This window comes from Chiroxiphia lanceolata, chromosome 4, assembly GCF_009829145.1.
Source record: "Chiroxiphia lanceolata isolate bChiLan1 chromosome 4, bChiLan1.pri, whole genome shotgun sequence".
In the NCBI taxonomy this organism is placed as follows: domain Eukaryota; kingdom Metazoa; phylum Chordata; class Aves; order Passeriformes; family Pipridae; genus Chiroxiphia; species Chiroxiphia lanceolata.
In genome coordinates, this window is record NC_045640.1 from 26,133,510 (window position 1) to 26,150,151 (window position 16,642).

Sequence of the window (16,642 nt, forward strand, 5' to 3'; positions counted from 1 at the left end):
ATGAAGCATTTGATTTGCTAAAGACAAAATGAAATTTGCCTAGTAATTTTTTTTAAGCATTTTCCACTGGACTTCCTGTGGCTCTGTTTATAAAAGAGCTATGATTTGAGTGGCATTAGTACTCCACATGCTTTAAGAAACAAAGATCTTGTAAAAGGAAATGAAATAAAATTGTTCTTGGATATAAAAATAACATCTGTTTGTTAGGTTAGGATCTTAGCTGGTATAGCATCTCCAGCTTTTTTCAACAATTATACCAAGTCAAATAACCACGAGCCAAATAACCAATCTGTAGTGTGAAAAAGCCCTGGAGACATGACCTTGGTCAGCTTAACTCTGTAACAAACTTCTTGCATGACTCTAGTAGTAAAGTACTCCAAAACTGGAGACAGAAACTCAGAGGAAAAAATCTGAGAGAGAATCCAGAGCATGGCTGTGCTATTCACCTCTCCTGCAGCGCGTGACGCCCAGGACCTGCCTAGCTGCTGAGACAATGTAGGGCAATGCTGAGCTGGCTGCAAGCTACACCAAACCCACCAGTCTCGAGCAGCCCAGAGGTGAGACGGATGCAACCACCTTACACACATTCCTTCTATGCCCACCTGGCTCACCAAAGATCTCACCCTTAAACCGGTAACACAGCGGAACAGAAGCGGTTACTTCTGGTCACTTTGTTCAGGCCGTGCTGATAGTCAGCTGGACCAAGAAGAGGGTCTTTGGGCCACTTCTCTCCTCATACCCACAGAATATTACTTTTGACCTCTCATAGAGCTGCCTGAGCAGTTTTTCATTTCTGGAGACCTGTGTTTAAATGTGGAACTATGGCACAAAGGGGATAATGTGACAATCAATGAAATCCCTCTTGGTGCAAAGCTTGGAGAATTTTAGTTTGCCACACAAATTCTCACCACAGTATAATAAATGTGGTATTTGCCGCAATGGAGAAAACCAGCAGTGAAATACCAGCCATATCTTACTGAGAAAGCAAACATATTGTAAAATGTATTTTATTAGCAGAAACGTTTTAATTTTAAATCATCTGCCTGGAACAATATTAAAAGGAAAGTTTTTTATGCATAAATTCTGTGCTTGAACAGCAGATAACTAGAATGTCATGTTGACACCAAAGAAAAAATAAAATATGATTTGCTCATCCTACTGTGGAAAAGTAAACATTTCCCTGCAACTACTGTCATAAATCCTTGAAAATCTATTAAGTGATCTGACACCAAGAAGTGCTTTTCCTGCAAAATAGTACAGATCCAGCAAAGTCAGCTTCTCCGACACTGTCACTCTTTTTCCCAAGTAATCCACAAGAAGTACCAGTCTGGGATAATATCAAAACCAGTGTGTTTCCATTTCCCAACATCAGAAACAACAGCTGCAAGCATCAATTCTTGCTTACTTCTTATCTAGCATTGATCCTTGTATATACTACCCAGGATAGTTGATTTTCTTAGTTAATCTCTAATTTTACTTTTCAAATACCACACAATAGTTCCAATATTCAGTTCTAAATACTAAAAAGGCTCCACAGTACTTAAAAATATGATTTTATTGTAGTAGGACCACAAACTGAACATACTGAATAAAATGTGGTCGCAAATCATTGTGTCCAGTTTTGCATATTTTGACTGAAGTGTAAGAAAAATCAAGAGGTTCCTGGCATAGCTTTTCACTGCAGCAGTGTCTTTATACCAGCTGTTGAATGCAGGTTGATTTCATTTTTTACTAAAAAGCCATATTTGTTCAGAGTTCCTAATCTCATCTTTTAAAATAATTCTGAAATAGTGTCTCTTGGTTGAAACGATGACTAAAATCAGAATACCAGTTACCAGTAGTCTAGATTATCACATTATGTCAATTGGTAGCATAAGATATTCTTATATTAGTAATTTATGACTGTACACTTTGATTCATCCCTTGCGATTCAAGGACATATATTTTGGAAGAATGACAAGATAGTCAATTATTTATTTATTTTTAAGATGTATTAGACTTGAGCTGGAATCATAAGGCAGAATATCCTGAAGTTTTATGTCAGTTTTCCAAAGTCACAGGACTGCCTACAAAATTTCTCTTTTAAGGGCTTTGCTCAGTAGTCTTATCAGAAACAACATTCCTAGATCTTGACACTGTTAGAAAACTGAAGCTTTTCTACACTGTGCTTGTGATACTGATTTAATCCTTTCTGTCATCCTGTACCACCACAAATTTGTACTCTAATCTTTGAGGCTCTGGTTCAGGCTCAAAGTAAATTGTTCAACTTTATCTCAGTGTGCCACAGAGAAGCAATACCCTTTTTTTACCTTTGTCTTGGTCTCTTTTCTCCCCAGCCTGGCACATCTTACATATATTTGTTCCGTATTTAAAAAAAAAAAAAAAAAAAAAGCACATGTATACTCCACATAGTAAAAACTCCATCAAATAAGCAGTGATGGCTAGAGAGCAGCTTGGCATGGTCACAGAAATCACCCACAGGATGGCTCTCACACCACTCTGCCCTCAGAAGAGCAGTTTAGGGTTATCTGCTGACTCACTATCGTCTTGCTATGCCAGTGTGACCTTGAACTGGATTTGGCATTTACAGAGCAAACTCCTCAAAGTATTTTACATACATTTGTTCCCTATGTTTCAAGTGTCACCTTCTGTTTTCTTCTCCTTTTTATTGCAATGACACAAACAATTTTGGTTGGGTTTTGTTGTTGTTGTTTGGTAGGGTTTTGGGGGGGCTGGTAGCATAATTTTGTTTGAGTTTTGGGTTTTGTTTTTTTCAAAATACCACATTGTCTCCTAAAACTTCATTGCTTCCAACTGCTTATTCCCCACTGATTAAAGTTATTATCACTTGTTTATGACAATTTCCACAGCAACCAATATAATCTCAGAGTGCTGTGACTTCAAGTGGAAAATAAGCACCATAAATTCATGCAAATGTCACCTGTTACAAGAAAAAAACAAGAGACAAGGAAACAGAAACTCACATGTGAAATAGGAGTGTCAACATAGAAAGGATATCAAAGTTTTCAGGAAATAGTATTGCATTCTTCCTACAATAAAGATGTCAGTTCAGCACAGAAAGCTTCCAGCTGAGCACAATGCTCTCAACACCCATAAGTCAGACTGCACAGCAGATGCTAAATGTAAAATCCATTAAGACCAATTAGATTCCACGGAAGAAAAAAATAGTCATAGCACACACAGGCAATCTTGCACTACACAACAGTACCAAGAGATACAGCGAACCACAGAAAAACAAACAAAAAACCCCCCCAAAAAACCCCCAACCAAACAATGTACATTGCACCCTTTTCTCACAAAGAGGCCAGCTAACAGAAGGTATGTTACAGTGCCCGCAGTCACATGAAGAAGCAAGGTCTCCTGTCTCCAGTTAGAAGCCACTTCTGTGAAGGCCATCACCTATTGTACACCAACAGATAATTGATCCATTGTCCTCCATGGCAGTTTGAAACTAAGCAGCAAAAGAGTTTCAGCCTCTTTCCCAAACTCCATATGAATTTCATGTTACATTAACCTGATCCAAGTCATCCCCGTGTGTGATGAGGTGAGAGCATTAATAACATGGAACCAGGCTATTGGGGGGTAAAAACAAACAAACAAAAAAAGGGAAAGTTGGTACACTGATAGAGTCTTTTCACTACCATGTAAAAGTTTATTCCTTTTATTGACCATTAGGAGATGGGAGTTGTAATGGACACACGGAACAGATATGTGAGCACTTTCCAGAACTAAGCCACCAATACAAGATGCAGGGTAAATTCTGGCCATGTGCTTAACTGTGTAGACAAATGAAGATGTCATTGCATGCATGATAGCTTGAACACCACTGGGGGCAAAGAATGTAACATTTTTTTATAGGATTTATACATACTAAGAAGGAAAGTCTGTTTTTGTATTTGTCAGGACATGTTGCCAAAGGCTGAAGCATTATTTCCTGGTAAGCAATTTCAAACAACCTCTAGTTTTTCAATTAGAATTAGTCTGACTAATCCATCCCTAGATATTAAGCATTTCATAAATTAGTTAAATATACATGCAGTATCCCAGGTGAATTTGATCTGCTGGAATGTTTAAGAATATAAAATAATTTCCATTTTATTGGAAAAGTGATAGATGGTATTTCAACTCAAAAAACCTACCAAAGTTTGAGAGATAATAGAAACAGACCTGAAAACTGTTTCACAAACCAACAGATTAAACCTCTGGCCTTCAAATATTCCTTAGTAGTTCTTGGTGAGAAACTTATTCATCTACTTTTGACCTGAGGAAACAAGCAGAATGTATACATCTTCATGTATGTTTCCAATCACTTTGCTATCTATCATAACTAGGAAGCAGAACTGTCCACAGCCCTCACAAGAAACGGTGAAAGAAAAGTTTATATGACTGCTATAGACTTACCGATCAACAACTAATACAGCTGCTGATGGTTGCAGAAGCTCATGCTGTGAATAACAAATGCAAATGCAGGTACAGTTTTTTCCAGCGGGACATAAAATGAGGTTTCTTCTCTACTAGCACCGAATTAAGCCTCAGGCACTGGCCAAAACTGGAATAGGCTCCCTAAAGTCTTTTGTTATGATATTTTTTTGTCTGTAAGACACAGTCCAAGGCTGTGCATTCTCCCTGAGAGCTCTTGAAATCAGCAACTTCCCAACCAAAACTGCCTCCTTTCTGGGGTTCATGGGGACATTTGGCAAATAAAAAAACTGAAAAGCAGCTGCTCTTCTTCTTGTCTAGTAAGCCTTGCTTCTGAGCTAGGAAGGAACACGATCCTGGCTAATGTTGTTGGAGACCCTACAGCCAGTAATCCCGACCCATCTTCCCACCCCTGCTGCAGAGCACCAAGGCTTCCAAGGTTTGCTCTCCCTTCGCTGGACTCTTGTGCATCAGTCAGGCAAGGCAAGGGGAAGCACCCAATCCATCCAGGGCATTTTGTAATTATTATTATAATAATAAAGTATTTTTTTAATCAAGTCTCCATCAATTGGGCATCTAGTCAGCTTTTAAAAAAAAGAAAACAACAAAAATTCCTAAAGCATTTACTTCAGGCACTGTGTTTTGCATATTTATCTTCCCACTTCGGTGATTTTTCTTAAGTATTGTTTCCATCTTGCTGTATCTCAGAAAAATCTATCTGATCACACAACAATGTACAAAGTTGTTATACAAAAAGGTTTCTAAATGTGTAACAAGCAACAAAATTAAAATACAATCGACATCTTTTCAGCCTACTTTTATCTCAGCCATTTTTTGCACTCAGAAGTAAAAAAAAAACAACCAACCACCAACCCACCCAAAACGTTAAGCAAAGACAAATTTTCAGTTAACTGTATCAATTTTAGTAATTAAGTAACTGTTTTACTTTTCATAACATCAGAAGCTGGAGTACTAAAAACTAAAACAAAAATCACGATGTACAACATCCAATTCATCCCTGGTATTATTCCACATAAATCAGTGGTATTACACCAGGGATTAATTTGGAACAGTGATGTGAATTAGAGGACTGTATACAGCAACCTCATCATAACACAGACACACACACAAAAATAACTAAAACGTTATGAGCATCACAAATGCACATAAATAATTATGCATCTACAAATCTATTTCTAAGCCAGTGGAACAGACTATTTCATAGTCTTGATAATAACAAAAAGGAATTTCTACTATTTAGAAAATAATTATGTCCATTTTTCCCAGAAAAATGATTTAACAATATCAAATATTTGATAGTAAAATACTTAATAGAAGTCCACCCAGGAGAATGTGAAGCTTCTCTACAGCTCAGTTTTTACATATCTTATTGAAATATGACCAGATATAAGTTATGCAATGACTCTTCAAAAACTGTTTTAATACTGTTTTCAAGATTGATCTGAGTAGTTCAGTCTGCTCAGCAAAGGGTGGTAACCACCTCTATAATATATAGCAATCCAAACAACGTAATTAGTTTCTCCTCTCAGTAGAAAACCATTCACAGTTCCCTCCTTTTTTAAGTACTGTGCCTAAGTCCAGTTTTGCACACAAAACAAGTTGCTTATGTTCAGCTGCCCTATTACTGAAGTTAGTTGGAGGCTGCATCTCCCACCTCACCACAGAGGCAGGCAGATGCTCTGCCAATTCGTCCCTCCTGTGCTTAGGGAGCATGAGACCACACAGAGGCAGGAGAAGAAAGAAGTGAATGCACAACATCTCTCTCTTCCTCTGGCTCACTCGACTCTCAAACACATCTGTAACGTTTAAGGCTGCCTCTCTCTTTCAAAGACAAATCTCTGCCAGGGGTTTGTGTTCTCCATCCAGCTGCGGTTTCATCACCCGAACCCGCTGCTCAGCCAGTGCCCTACATAGCACTACATACTTTGCCAGATTGAAACTCATTCGTCATCGCTCGGTTTTCCGATTTGCGAGTGACCCGAAACCTTCAAGGCTACCCACAGCCAACTAGCGAAGTTGCTCAGGAGCTGTGTACTGGCTACGCAGGGGTTTATTTTCTCTTTTCCATTTTTCTACCACTTTAGAGCCTGACTCTTTCTTGCTCCTCGGGAAGTTGGCTGTGCCCTCGCTGCTCCTTCCCTCCTGGGTACCGTGCCCAGGCGCAGTGCGCTCACTCGAAGAAAACGCAGCAATAAAATATTAAAACCCTTCCCTGCTCGGGGCTCCGCCGCTGAGATCTCTGCGCCGCCTGGCTGGCAGGGAGCACCGCAACTCTCTGCGCCGGAGCAGAGCCGGAGCCGTGCCCGCACCGCACCCGCACCCGACCCTCCGGGCGCCGCAGCCCCCCGATCCCGACCCACCGCGACTTCCCCCGGGAGACCCCGACACGTAGGGGTCAGCTCTCCCCTCGGCACCAAAAGGTAGCAGCAGCCCCGGCTGCTTCACGGAGTGGGGGGAGCTGCTTCCACGCCGCGCTCCGGACGGGGCATCAGGCAGCCCTGTCCCGCCCCCACAACGCACAAAATGGAATTTGAACTGTGGCGGTGACAGAAACGAGTGAGAGGGGAAAGGGGGCAGCCCACATTTCTCTCCAGCTTCATGTCGCTTTGGGACAGCAAGGGCTACAGCATGGGGGTGCACCTGTACTTTTAACTTGACACCGTCATGCATCCCCCGGGGGTGGGGACGAGCAGGACGGCACGGGAGCGCGGGCAGCACTTACTGAAGAAGATGTACTCCGTGTAGCTGCTCCAGATCTTGTCGTCCCTGTACTGGTTGATGAAGGCGGCGGTGCCAGTGGAGTTGCAAGCCACCATGTGGAAGCCCGCCTCGGAGAGCCGGTCAAAGGCTTGCTCCAGGTAGGTGAATTTGAGGTAGAAGCGGGAGGTGTACTTCTCGGGGGGGCGGTCGGGATCGCGGCTCTCATTGAGGGTCTCTCCGAAGACCTCCTTGGCCAGGGCGATCCTACCGCACACCATGATGCGGGCGACGCGGCGGAACTTGGCGTCCGCCTGGTTGTCCCGCACCGTGGTGTAGGAGCCGCGGTAGCCCACGGTGAGGAAGCCCGAGCGCTTGTCCAGCGCCGCCCGCTGAAGCCGGTCGCTGCTGCCCTGCGAATTGCTATCCTCCAGGTCGCTCTGGCAGCCCTCGTCGTTGAGCGAGCTCTGCTTGGTGACCTTGGGCGACAGCAGCTTCACCAGGTCGCCCAGCTGGAAGTATTCGGCCTCCCGCAGGAGCCGCTCCTTCTCGGGGAAGTGCTCGGGCAGCGCCAGCTGCTTGTCCCGCAGGTAATCCAGCACGTACCTGAAGAGGAAGCCGTCGCGGTCGATAAAGAAGCGTGCCCGGCTGTCCCTGGGCAGCTGGCGGGCCGCCGCCGGGCCGCCCCGGCACGGGGAGAACATGGTGGCCAGCGTGCTGTCCGGGACGCTGAGCAGCGTGGAGTGCCTCGTCACGTACACCTGGCCTCCCACGTTCAGCTCCACCACCTCGGGGAACGGCGAGCCCGACGGCCCCGATACCATGTCGCTGATGGGCAGGATGCTGCCGCCCGCCTCCTTCAAAGCCATGGCTGCGAGCGGGCGGCCGCGAAGGAGGGTCTCCCTCCTAAAAAAGCCGGCCTCCCTCCACCCCTCCTTCCCCTCCCCTCTCCTCCCCTCCACCCACACCTCCCTTCCTCCTCCTCCTCCTCCTCCTTCTCCTCTTTCTCCTCCTTCCCCTCCTTCCCCCGCCGCCCGGCGCGCCCGGAAGCGCCTGGACGGAGCCGCTGCTCTGGCGCCCTCCGGCACAGCGGGCGGGCGGCACGACCCCTGGGACGGGCTGGGCTGGGCTGGCCGACCCGATCCGCCCCCAGCGCCCCCTTGCCCCTGCCCTCTCCGCTCGGCGGGGGCGCGGGACCGCAGCCGCGCTGGGCTCGGGCCCGAGCGGCCGCCAGAGCCGGCTGCTACTTGGCAAAGCGCTCCCGCGCTGCCAGGCTCGGCCCAGGGAAGAGCGAAGCCCCTACCCCAGCTCCTCCCCTCGCCTCGGCTGGCTGGCTTCGCTTTGAAATTATTTAACACCCCCCACCCCCCCTTAAAAATCTCCCAGCCTCTCCCAAATGCTTATGTCTCTCCTACACTGTTGCACCGGTCAACACTTGCAGAGTGCTAGAATGGTGGTCGTCCTTCCAAAAGTAGCATCCAACAGGATGCATATGACAGCGTTTTTCCCCATCTTGCGTCTGTCAGCATGCCTTTACTGTGAGTGAAGGGAGCATTTAATTGAGGGCACAAAAGAAACCAGTGTTCAGCTGTGCTGGTGGCACAAATCTAATGGGCCCTAGTGGGACACAAATGCTGTATTTGATGTCTTCAAGCTTTGCTGTAGCACGGCACACTGGGATCTTCGTTTTCAGAGAAGCTTGACGTGCTTGCTAGCTTGACGATGGAATTGGGGTGATTCAGAGCAGAAAAAAAGTCAGCTGCCATTAGGATCCAGATAACAGACACTGATTTTGAACACGTTAGTGTCTGAATTCTTGGCTGTGAAGCAACTAAATTTGTAGTAGTGGAGTTTTTTAATCTTACTTGTTTCTACCCAGAGCCACAGCTCACCTGCATCCAGATTTCTGATGCATGTACTTTCAGGCTGTACTGCTGGAATATACTGGAGCCCAGACTTGTGCCTATGTGTTGGGTAAGAGATGTACAATTGTTCTTGCCAGTAAAATCTGAAGCCTAAATCTGACTGTATTTCTCTGACTATCATTGCTGCACCCAGTTATGCTGGGTGGTTCATGCATGGGAACACTTCAGCTTTGTTTTTTTTATAACCCTCTAAATGTTAAGGGTTCAGCTGTTAATTGTGCCACACAGAGGCAGGAACCCAACTCGTTCTTCATTTAAACAAGAGTCACTTCAGGCCTGGGGGTAAAAATTATCATTTTGCAGGCAGATACAGCTGCAGTCTGTCACTTCCTCGCTATTGTGCTGTGATCAAGACAAATGGTCATCCAAAGCTTGGTCAGGCCTTTTAAACCACTAGTGTAGACTTCTCTGCTTTAAAGCAGTAACATACACATCCACAGCACTTCATCCAACCTGTCTTTCAAGGTGGAACAAATCTGTCCATGGTGCTACTTTCCTCCCTCCGTTTGCTATACACTAACACTAAATCTGTGTTGAGAGAGAACTCCTCTAGTTTTTACGTGGTTAGTGTTAAGGGAGGCACATCCACCACCCATTGGATCAAGAGTGTGGCCAGACTGAGAAAAGACTCCTGGACAACTAGATGTGCTTCAAACATAAGAATTATGTGGGAGTAAAAGGGCTTGTCACAAAGAACAAATGTGCAGGAAGGATTTCTGCAGTGCACTTCCTTGACCACTTACTGAAACCAATTAATAGTTTTGAAAACGGAAATAACTGTAAGAAACTAAGTAAAATTCTCTCTTTCCTTTTTTATTTTGTGTGAAATGCAGAAAACTCAAAGGTCAGAAAGGTCTGAAAAAACATTCAAAGGTCAGAAAAACCATTGGAACTGCTAAGCAACAAGAAATCTGGGCATCATTGTTTATTGACCATTTTGTCATGTGTTTCTTTCTTTAACTTCAAATCCTTAAGACACAAGAGGAGACGGTTTTCATTGTCTTGTTCATTTCTGTAGGAGATATTATTTCTCCTGAGGACTCAGTTGAAAGGTTTCTGCTGATTTCTAAGAGAACAGATTTCATACCCACCCTCTTCTGTGTAATATGGGATAATAGTTTGCCCATGTGTAAGACAACTCATGCCAGAGTGTTGCATGGCTGTGACGCTGCAGCATCACACTGATGAGCAGCACTGAGCTGCTCCCATGCCCTATGTGGTGCCATTAGCAAGGGGACAATTGCATTTTTTCTCCCCTTCAGAAGCCCATGGCCTTGGAAGAACTGTATCTTAAACCTTCTCTTTGGTGACTTGTGTCTGTAAGGATATGTAATCTAAGGATACACAGTTTGGCAAAACAGAATGAGATCATTAATCACATAGAATTGCCAGAGTTTGGCAGGTTGCGTAGAAGTCATGCATAAAATAAATATTATTGTATTACTCAGGAAAAGCAGTTTTTTCTGAGGATTATCAGGTAAAGAAGGGAGAATCAGTGCTACATTCTTCCTAGTGTCAACAGCAATTGCCTGAGGCACTTGAGAAATCCTTTTACCAAATACTTGCAGACTCTTCTGTATTAAGCTCCTTTATGTTGCCTATTATTTGGTCAACTCGTGGTTTCCTCTGTGAATAAGTATATACTAGGCCCAATAATGTCTGTCTTTGAGTTGATGAAGATAGCCCATAAAAATTATAAAGGTAATTTTTCTTGAGAATGGGCACAGAGAACATATTTGTGTTCCATGGAGTAAGAAGCATCTACTTACAGGCTTACATTATGTGTAGTGCAGCAGCATCCTGGAGTGCTATTTGAGTGAAGTCTAAGGCTAGTACAATGAAAACAAGTAAATCTTTAGGTACATAACTAAATATCCTTAAGCTTCAGATATGTCAGGGTTTCTCAAGCTTAAAGTGGAGGGAAAAAAACATCCGCAGGTGAAAAATCTGTCTTGATCTGTTTCCTTATCTGTAGGAGTGTTTTGAGATAGGGCTGAAGAATTCATGTTAGTAAGAATGTCTTTTGGAGGTTCCCTTAGGCAGGCACACAGTGCAAGCAGCAGGCGACAACAGCAACACCCCTTTTGGAAACAGCCTGGAGGGACACAGGCAGGACAAGTTCCTCAGATAAAAAACTTCTTTTCACTGTAGTCTTTCCTGCCCTGGAGTCAGTCAGTGTGCTGGTTTGACCAGGCTACGTAATAAATCTAGGCTTAAATGAGAGGATCATGCTGAGAGAGGGGGAAATGACAGAAAGGAAAGTCAGGAAGATCATCCAGACTACATCATGTAGATCACCCAGGTCATTCTTATAAAAAATTCATGTAGGTAAAAGTACACATTTACTGCTGCTCAGACTGTCCAGTTCTGAAATGGAAATTAGGATATCAGGAATTAATACATTTACGTGACTTATTGCTCAGTCAGATTTTGAATTGATTTACCTAGCTAAAGGTAACTTTTTTACATTTAAAAAAATGTTTCAATATTCTCTTATGAAACTGTATTTGGTAAAATCTGGCAAATAGAACATTTAACGTTTCTGAGAAGAAGAGAGGTGGAAGCAAGAGTTTTCTTCACAAGAGACTTGTTTTAAAGACACAGTTCAGCATCATTTAAAAAAATCATTCAGTAATACAATCCAAGGTGATTGGTTATCATGAAATGAAGGATACATAATGACTTTTCAAATTATAATTGTAAAAAAACCTTATTTCTCTATGAAAATGAACAACGAAGTGGAGGATAATGTGTAGGAGAAGAACAAATACTGATATTAGGCACTTAATTGGAGGTTCTTAGAGAGAGAATTAAAAATATTCTGTAATCCCAACAAGTGAATAAATTAGGTTAACTTTTTTAATAAGGAGTAAATTATTCTGGTAGGCTCCCAGTGAAGCCAAGGGAACTTGGTCCTTTGTCCGGAGTTGCAGGATCAGGGAGGAAGAGTAGCTCATCATGCAGAAAAAGTTCCAGATGATTACTATGAGCAGGTCTACAATAATTACACAAATCACCTAATAAGAATTTAAGATGATTATGTTGTCTTTCAAAAAGTCATCAGCCCAAAAACTGACATTAAAACTGTCAATGAGAGTGTGAGAAACTGCCAGGAGAATCATATTTCTAAGGCTGCTGTACTCTGACTCAGTAAGCCTAGAAGTCTTGGCTGCTTTCACAATTCCTTCTCTCTATTTGGTTGTCATTTCTGTCATTTTCACAGTTATTAATATTTTCCTGTTAAAAATTCTTAGATCTTACTTGTTCCTTTATATCTTTGTTGGCAAGAAAGTATCATTCTAAAGAAATGACTTTTCTAAAGACTCTGAGCTTGTCAATTTTCTAACAGTCAACACTTCAATATAAATGTTATGTTTGTTCCTTATTGGCTCATTCCTCACATTTTCCTTCTGGCCCAAAAATTCATCCGTTTTAAACCTTAGAGGTATTTACATGTAACATTTCATTATTCCAAAATTATTGGAATTCTGTCTTACAAGGATTTGTATTTATGTAATTAATTCTCAGAGTTAAACAGAAGCACTCATACGTGTAAAGTTAGTGCTGCGGGAATTTGTACGTTCAGGACCTAAACAGCATTGTATACATTTACATCAGTATTATAGATTATTTAGTTGCACTACTGGGACTGAAATCAGAAGAAATTGGACTGCATGCTTGGTTCTGGGAATGTAGAAACTTTCTTCTTTAAAGTCCATTGTAATTCATAGCTCTAATTTAAGTTGCATTTGAAACATAGCAAGTAGTTTTTAAGGTCTCAAAAATTATGAGTTTTCAGGAGAAAAAGGTTTGGTGAGAAGTTTTGTCAGTCAGGTTAATCAAGAAAGAATTTAGCAACTCTTACTTCCCAAGGACTGGAAGTTTCAGTCACTAATAGTTAATTTATCCCTTTTCTGACAGTATTTACTAAGGTTACCACTGTGAAGTCAGCTCCATCATACCGTGGCTTAAGTGATTTGTTTGAATTATTCATGACAACAGCTGCTTTAGCTTTACCTGACAAGTTCTTTGGGTCCAGAGTGAGTCACTTATGAAAGTTAAAATAAAGCCTGTGTTTTCATACTGTAGCAGTTTGGAGTATTCCCTAGGCTATGCTACAGTACCAAAGCAAAACCAAAAGAACGAACAACCCCAGGAATTATAAGCCAGTCTTGCTTCATTGCAATATTTCAATTGTATTATTTTATCCAAACAAACACAAGAATAATTTGATTTTTTATGTCACTGAATTTGTTCCTTGAACAATGCACAATTTCTTTTTCATCGTTAAGTTTAGCACTCAGAATTAGCATTCTGAAAGTACTTAGTTCATAGTTCCTTTTCAGGGCAGAAATGTGTCTTCTATGTAAATTTTCACTAACCTAAATTTAAATTCTAACTCTGATGTATCAAACTCTACATTTAACATATTCTGCCTATAAACACCCCCATAGCAAGAGTCTGTTAGCTTGCTGTTAATTAGGCCTAATAGCCTGAACAGTTATGCAAGTGTATCCCAAGTATGACAATGACATTTTTCTCACTTTTCTCAGTGTAGGCTGTAGTTAGCATTTGAATGTACTATTTTTTCCTTCTTCATTCATTTATCTTTTCTAAAAAACATCTTTTAAATGTTGATCAATGTGAAGTCATTTCCATAGAAGTACTGCTTATTGATGTTCTGCTCAGCTGCTCATTTCTTTCTCACTCTCAAGCAGCAATTTCCCAGAGTCTGCTAAAACGAACAGCTTGATGGAACAAACGTATATATCTGCTATCATGTGATTTCCTTATAGTAAAGCTAGGCTATATTTCATTAATACCAGGTTCCTGAATATTGAAGCATATAATATGTTCATTTGCTATAGCAACACTTTTTATACAATTATGCACCTTTTTCTATCATCAGAACACTGAATCTCATATTCTCTTGCTACCACTTCTTTATGAACCTAAGTTGAATGAACTACAGAAACCTCAGGTACTGATAGGACACAGGTGTAGCGGTACACACTTGTGCTGGAGCAGCTACAGTCTGACTGTAACTCTTTTGTCAATAAAGATTTTGATTTTCATGTATTTTAATAGAGTCTACATAGTCAGCTCCCTTTGGCTTCAGCTTGTGCTTGTGGTATTCAGGAGTTCTGATAAGTAGGCATTTAGTGTCTGCATGGATATGCACAGGCTAGCACACAGAAATTAATGCAGCAGTGTTTATTTTGGGAGCTCCCTACAGTAGTGCAAATTAGGACTCTTCTAAAACCAGTATAGATTTTTCCCTGTTTGCTCTAGGTTATCTAATATTGGAATAGATGATCACAACGATCTTTTCCTTCTTCATTATAGGGGAAAATTTCAAAGAAAATATAATAAACAATGCTTTTCCAGCTTAAGATTATGCTTAAGTTTTTAAATGCACAAAACCAAGAAATGTCATTATTCTAGTAATATTCTAACCATATTGTATGTAGAGTTTCTAAGTGAAAAAGGAAGAAGAAATGTCAGGCATGGCTCTGATTCTGCAAAACACTTAGGATCAGAGCTATAATAGAATTTTCAAGAACCTATCCTGATTCACAAAAGTTAGTATGAGTGAAGTGCCTAAACAGGAGGTGCCATTTTGGCACTGGAGAAAAAATATTTTTGCAATCTTTGAAGAGCCCCATTGCTTATGATGAGAGTACTGATTAATATGAAGGCGTTCACATGCAGTGCAGGATCAAAGATTATACTATGTCTTTGCTTCTGTGTCAGTTATACTGCTGTTTCTTTAGTATAAAACAACATTGATATAAAGTATAAAATAATAATTCATAATGCCTTAGAGCTTACTCTCTACTCATGTCATTCTGCATGAGACAAAATATCATAGTGAAATATGAATATTTGTTTGTAATTTCCATATATTCTTTTCTTCTTTTTTTGTGTACTTCTTATTTTCTTTCTGATGTTCCATTGTAGAACCAAATCAGAATACAAAGATATAATTGCTTTGTCATGCAAGGGGCTGCATTCACAAAAGAAAGTTACAGAGGCTGTTATAATGATAAATTAATGATAGCTAAAAGAAAAGGTATGAAAGTGGCAAGGCTCCAAAGAATAATACAGTAAATTAACACATGAGAATGAGAAAGTCAGTAGTACTAATAACAATGTGCATTTGATTTTGCAGCCAAACAAATTATTATCACTATTAAAATAATATTAATAAAAGACATAAAGGAAAAATAATGAAGTAAAATTTATAGTGGTGGCCGCCCAAAAGGATTTAGAGATGTCTGCCTCCCACACTTTAGAAGACAATAAAAAAAGCCATAAAAATAGACAAAAAACAGACACATGAAAACAACACAGTTAAAAATGTATTTTAGTTGAAATTCTGTACCATATTATTTTTTCTTAATGCGATGTTGGTAGTTTGTAACTGTTCTACGTTGCAAATGACAGATTTTTTTATTTTTTTTTTTTGCTAAGGAACAAACTTATTTACAGGCATATATTTAAATATATATTTTCTTTTTGACTAAGTACACAAAATACTGTTAATGACCTGTACGTAACTTCTTCACTGTTACAAGGTTTTTTATCAAAATAGACAGTCTTATTATATATATTTAAGATATAAGATGTATCTCTATCTTAAAAGGAAAGAAGGCAAAACTACAGAAGCTTGGTATATTTAATCTCACAAAATGAAAGCTGAGAGGAGTACAATTACTATACATGGCTGCAGTATGAAATCCTGAATGGCCATGCTGGCCCAAAGTCAGATAGGTTTAAACTGATCACAAATATATTTATGCTGGAGACAGGAAGATGGTCAGTTTTAGAAGAGGGGTTTATTACCCATCATATTTTATTGCTAAAGTCAAAAGGACAAAAAATAAAATAAAACCTGAACCAAACAGCCTCAAAAAAGCAACCTTAGTTTGTTTTAAGATGTTTCTAGGAAGTAATGAAATAATATATTTTATCTGCTAGCCTTTTCTCACATTCCTTGTGTCTACATTTGAACTAGAGCACCATGTGTGGACACACCTGGACCTCACAACAGAAGGCTATGACTTGTTCAGAGAAGAGGTAGGTGGGAGGCAGTTCTTGCGGGAGCCACGCCCACAGGAAAAAGAAGCTCAAAAGGCCTAGCAGGCCTTTAATTTTCCACAAGAAAAATCCATGTTGATGCTCAAGAAAAAACCAAAACAAAACAGATCTACCAAGGAGGCAGGCATGGCTAAATAGGGGGGAGCAATACAAAATTGATGTACACAGGTAGTGGGAGTTAGGACAGATTATGAAAGAGGATATAGAAACATTGCTGAAGTGTGCAGTGATGTGATTGAAAAACCAAAGCTAAATCAGGGATAGCAAGGGATATCAAAAGCAAAAAGGGCTTCTTCTGCTACATAAGTAGTAAATCAGGCAAGGAAAGTATATACCTGCTTGCCAAACACATTGAGTGATGCAGTAACTGCAAATGCAGGCAAAGCAGAGGTACTTGGTGCCTCTTTCATCTTGGTCTTCACTGACACTGTTCCCAGGCATTTTAGTGCAGAAGCAGG

At 41.0% G+C, this 16,642-nt stretch overlaps 1 protein-coding gene across 1 annotated transcript in view; it reads right to left on the minus strand.

Annotated features, from left to right (window-relative positions):
• KCTD8 (potassium channel tetramerization domain containing 8) overlaps positions 1-8,087 on the minus strand; it is a 99,846-nt gene extending 91,759 nt beyond the window's left edge. The window contains exon 1 of the mRNA XM_032686318.1: positions 7,184-8,087. Coding sequence (XP_032542209.1) covers positions 7,184-8,027 — 844 coding nt within the window. The 5' untranslated portion in view covers positions 8,028-8,087. The remainder of the gene's footprint in view (positions 1-7,183) is intronic.
• Positions 8,088-16,642: the final 8,555 nt, after the last annotated feature.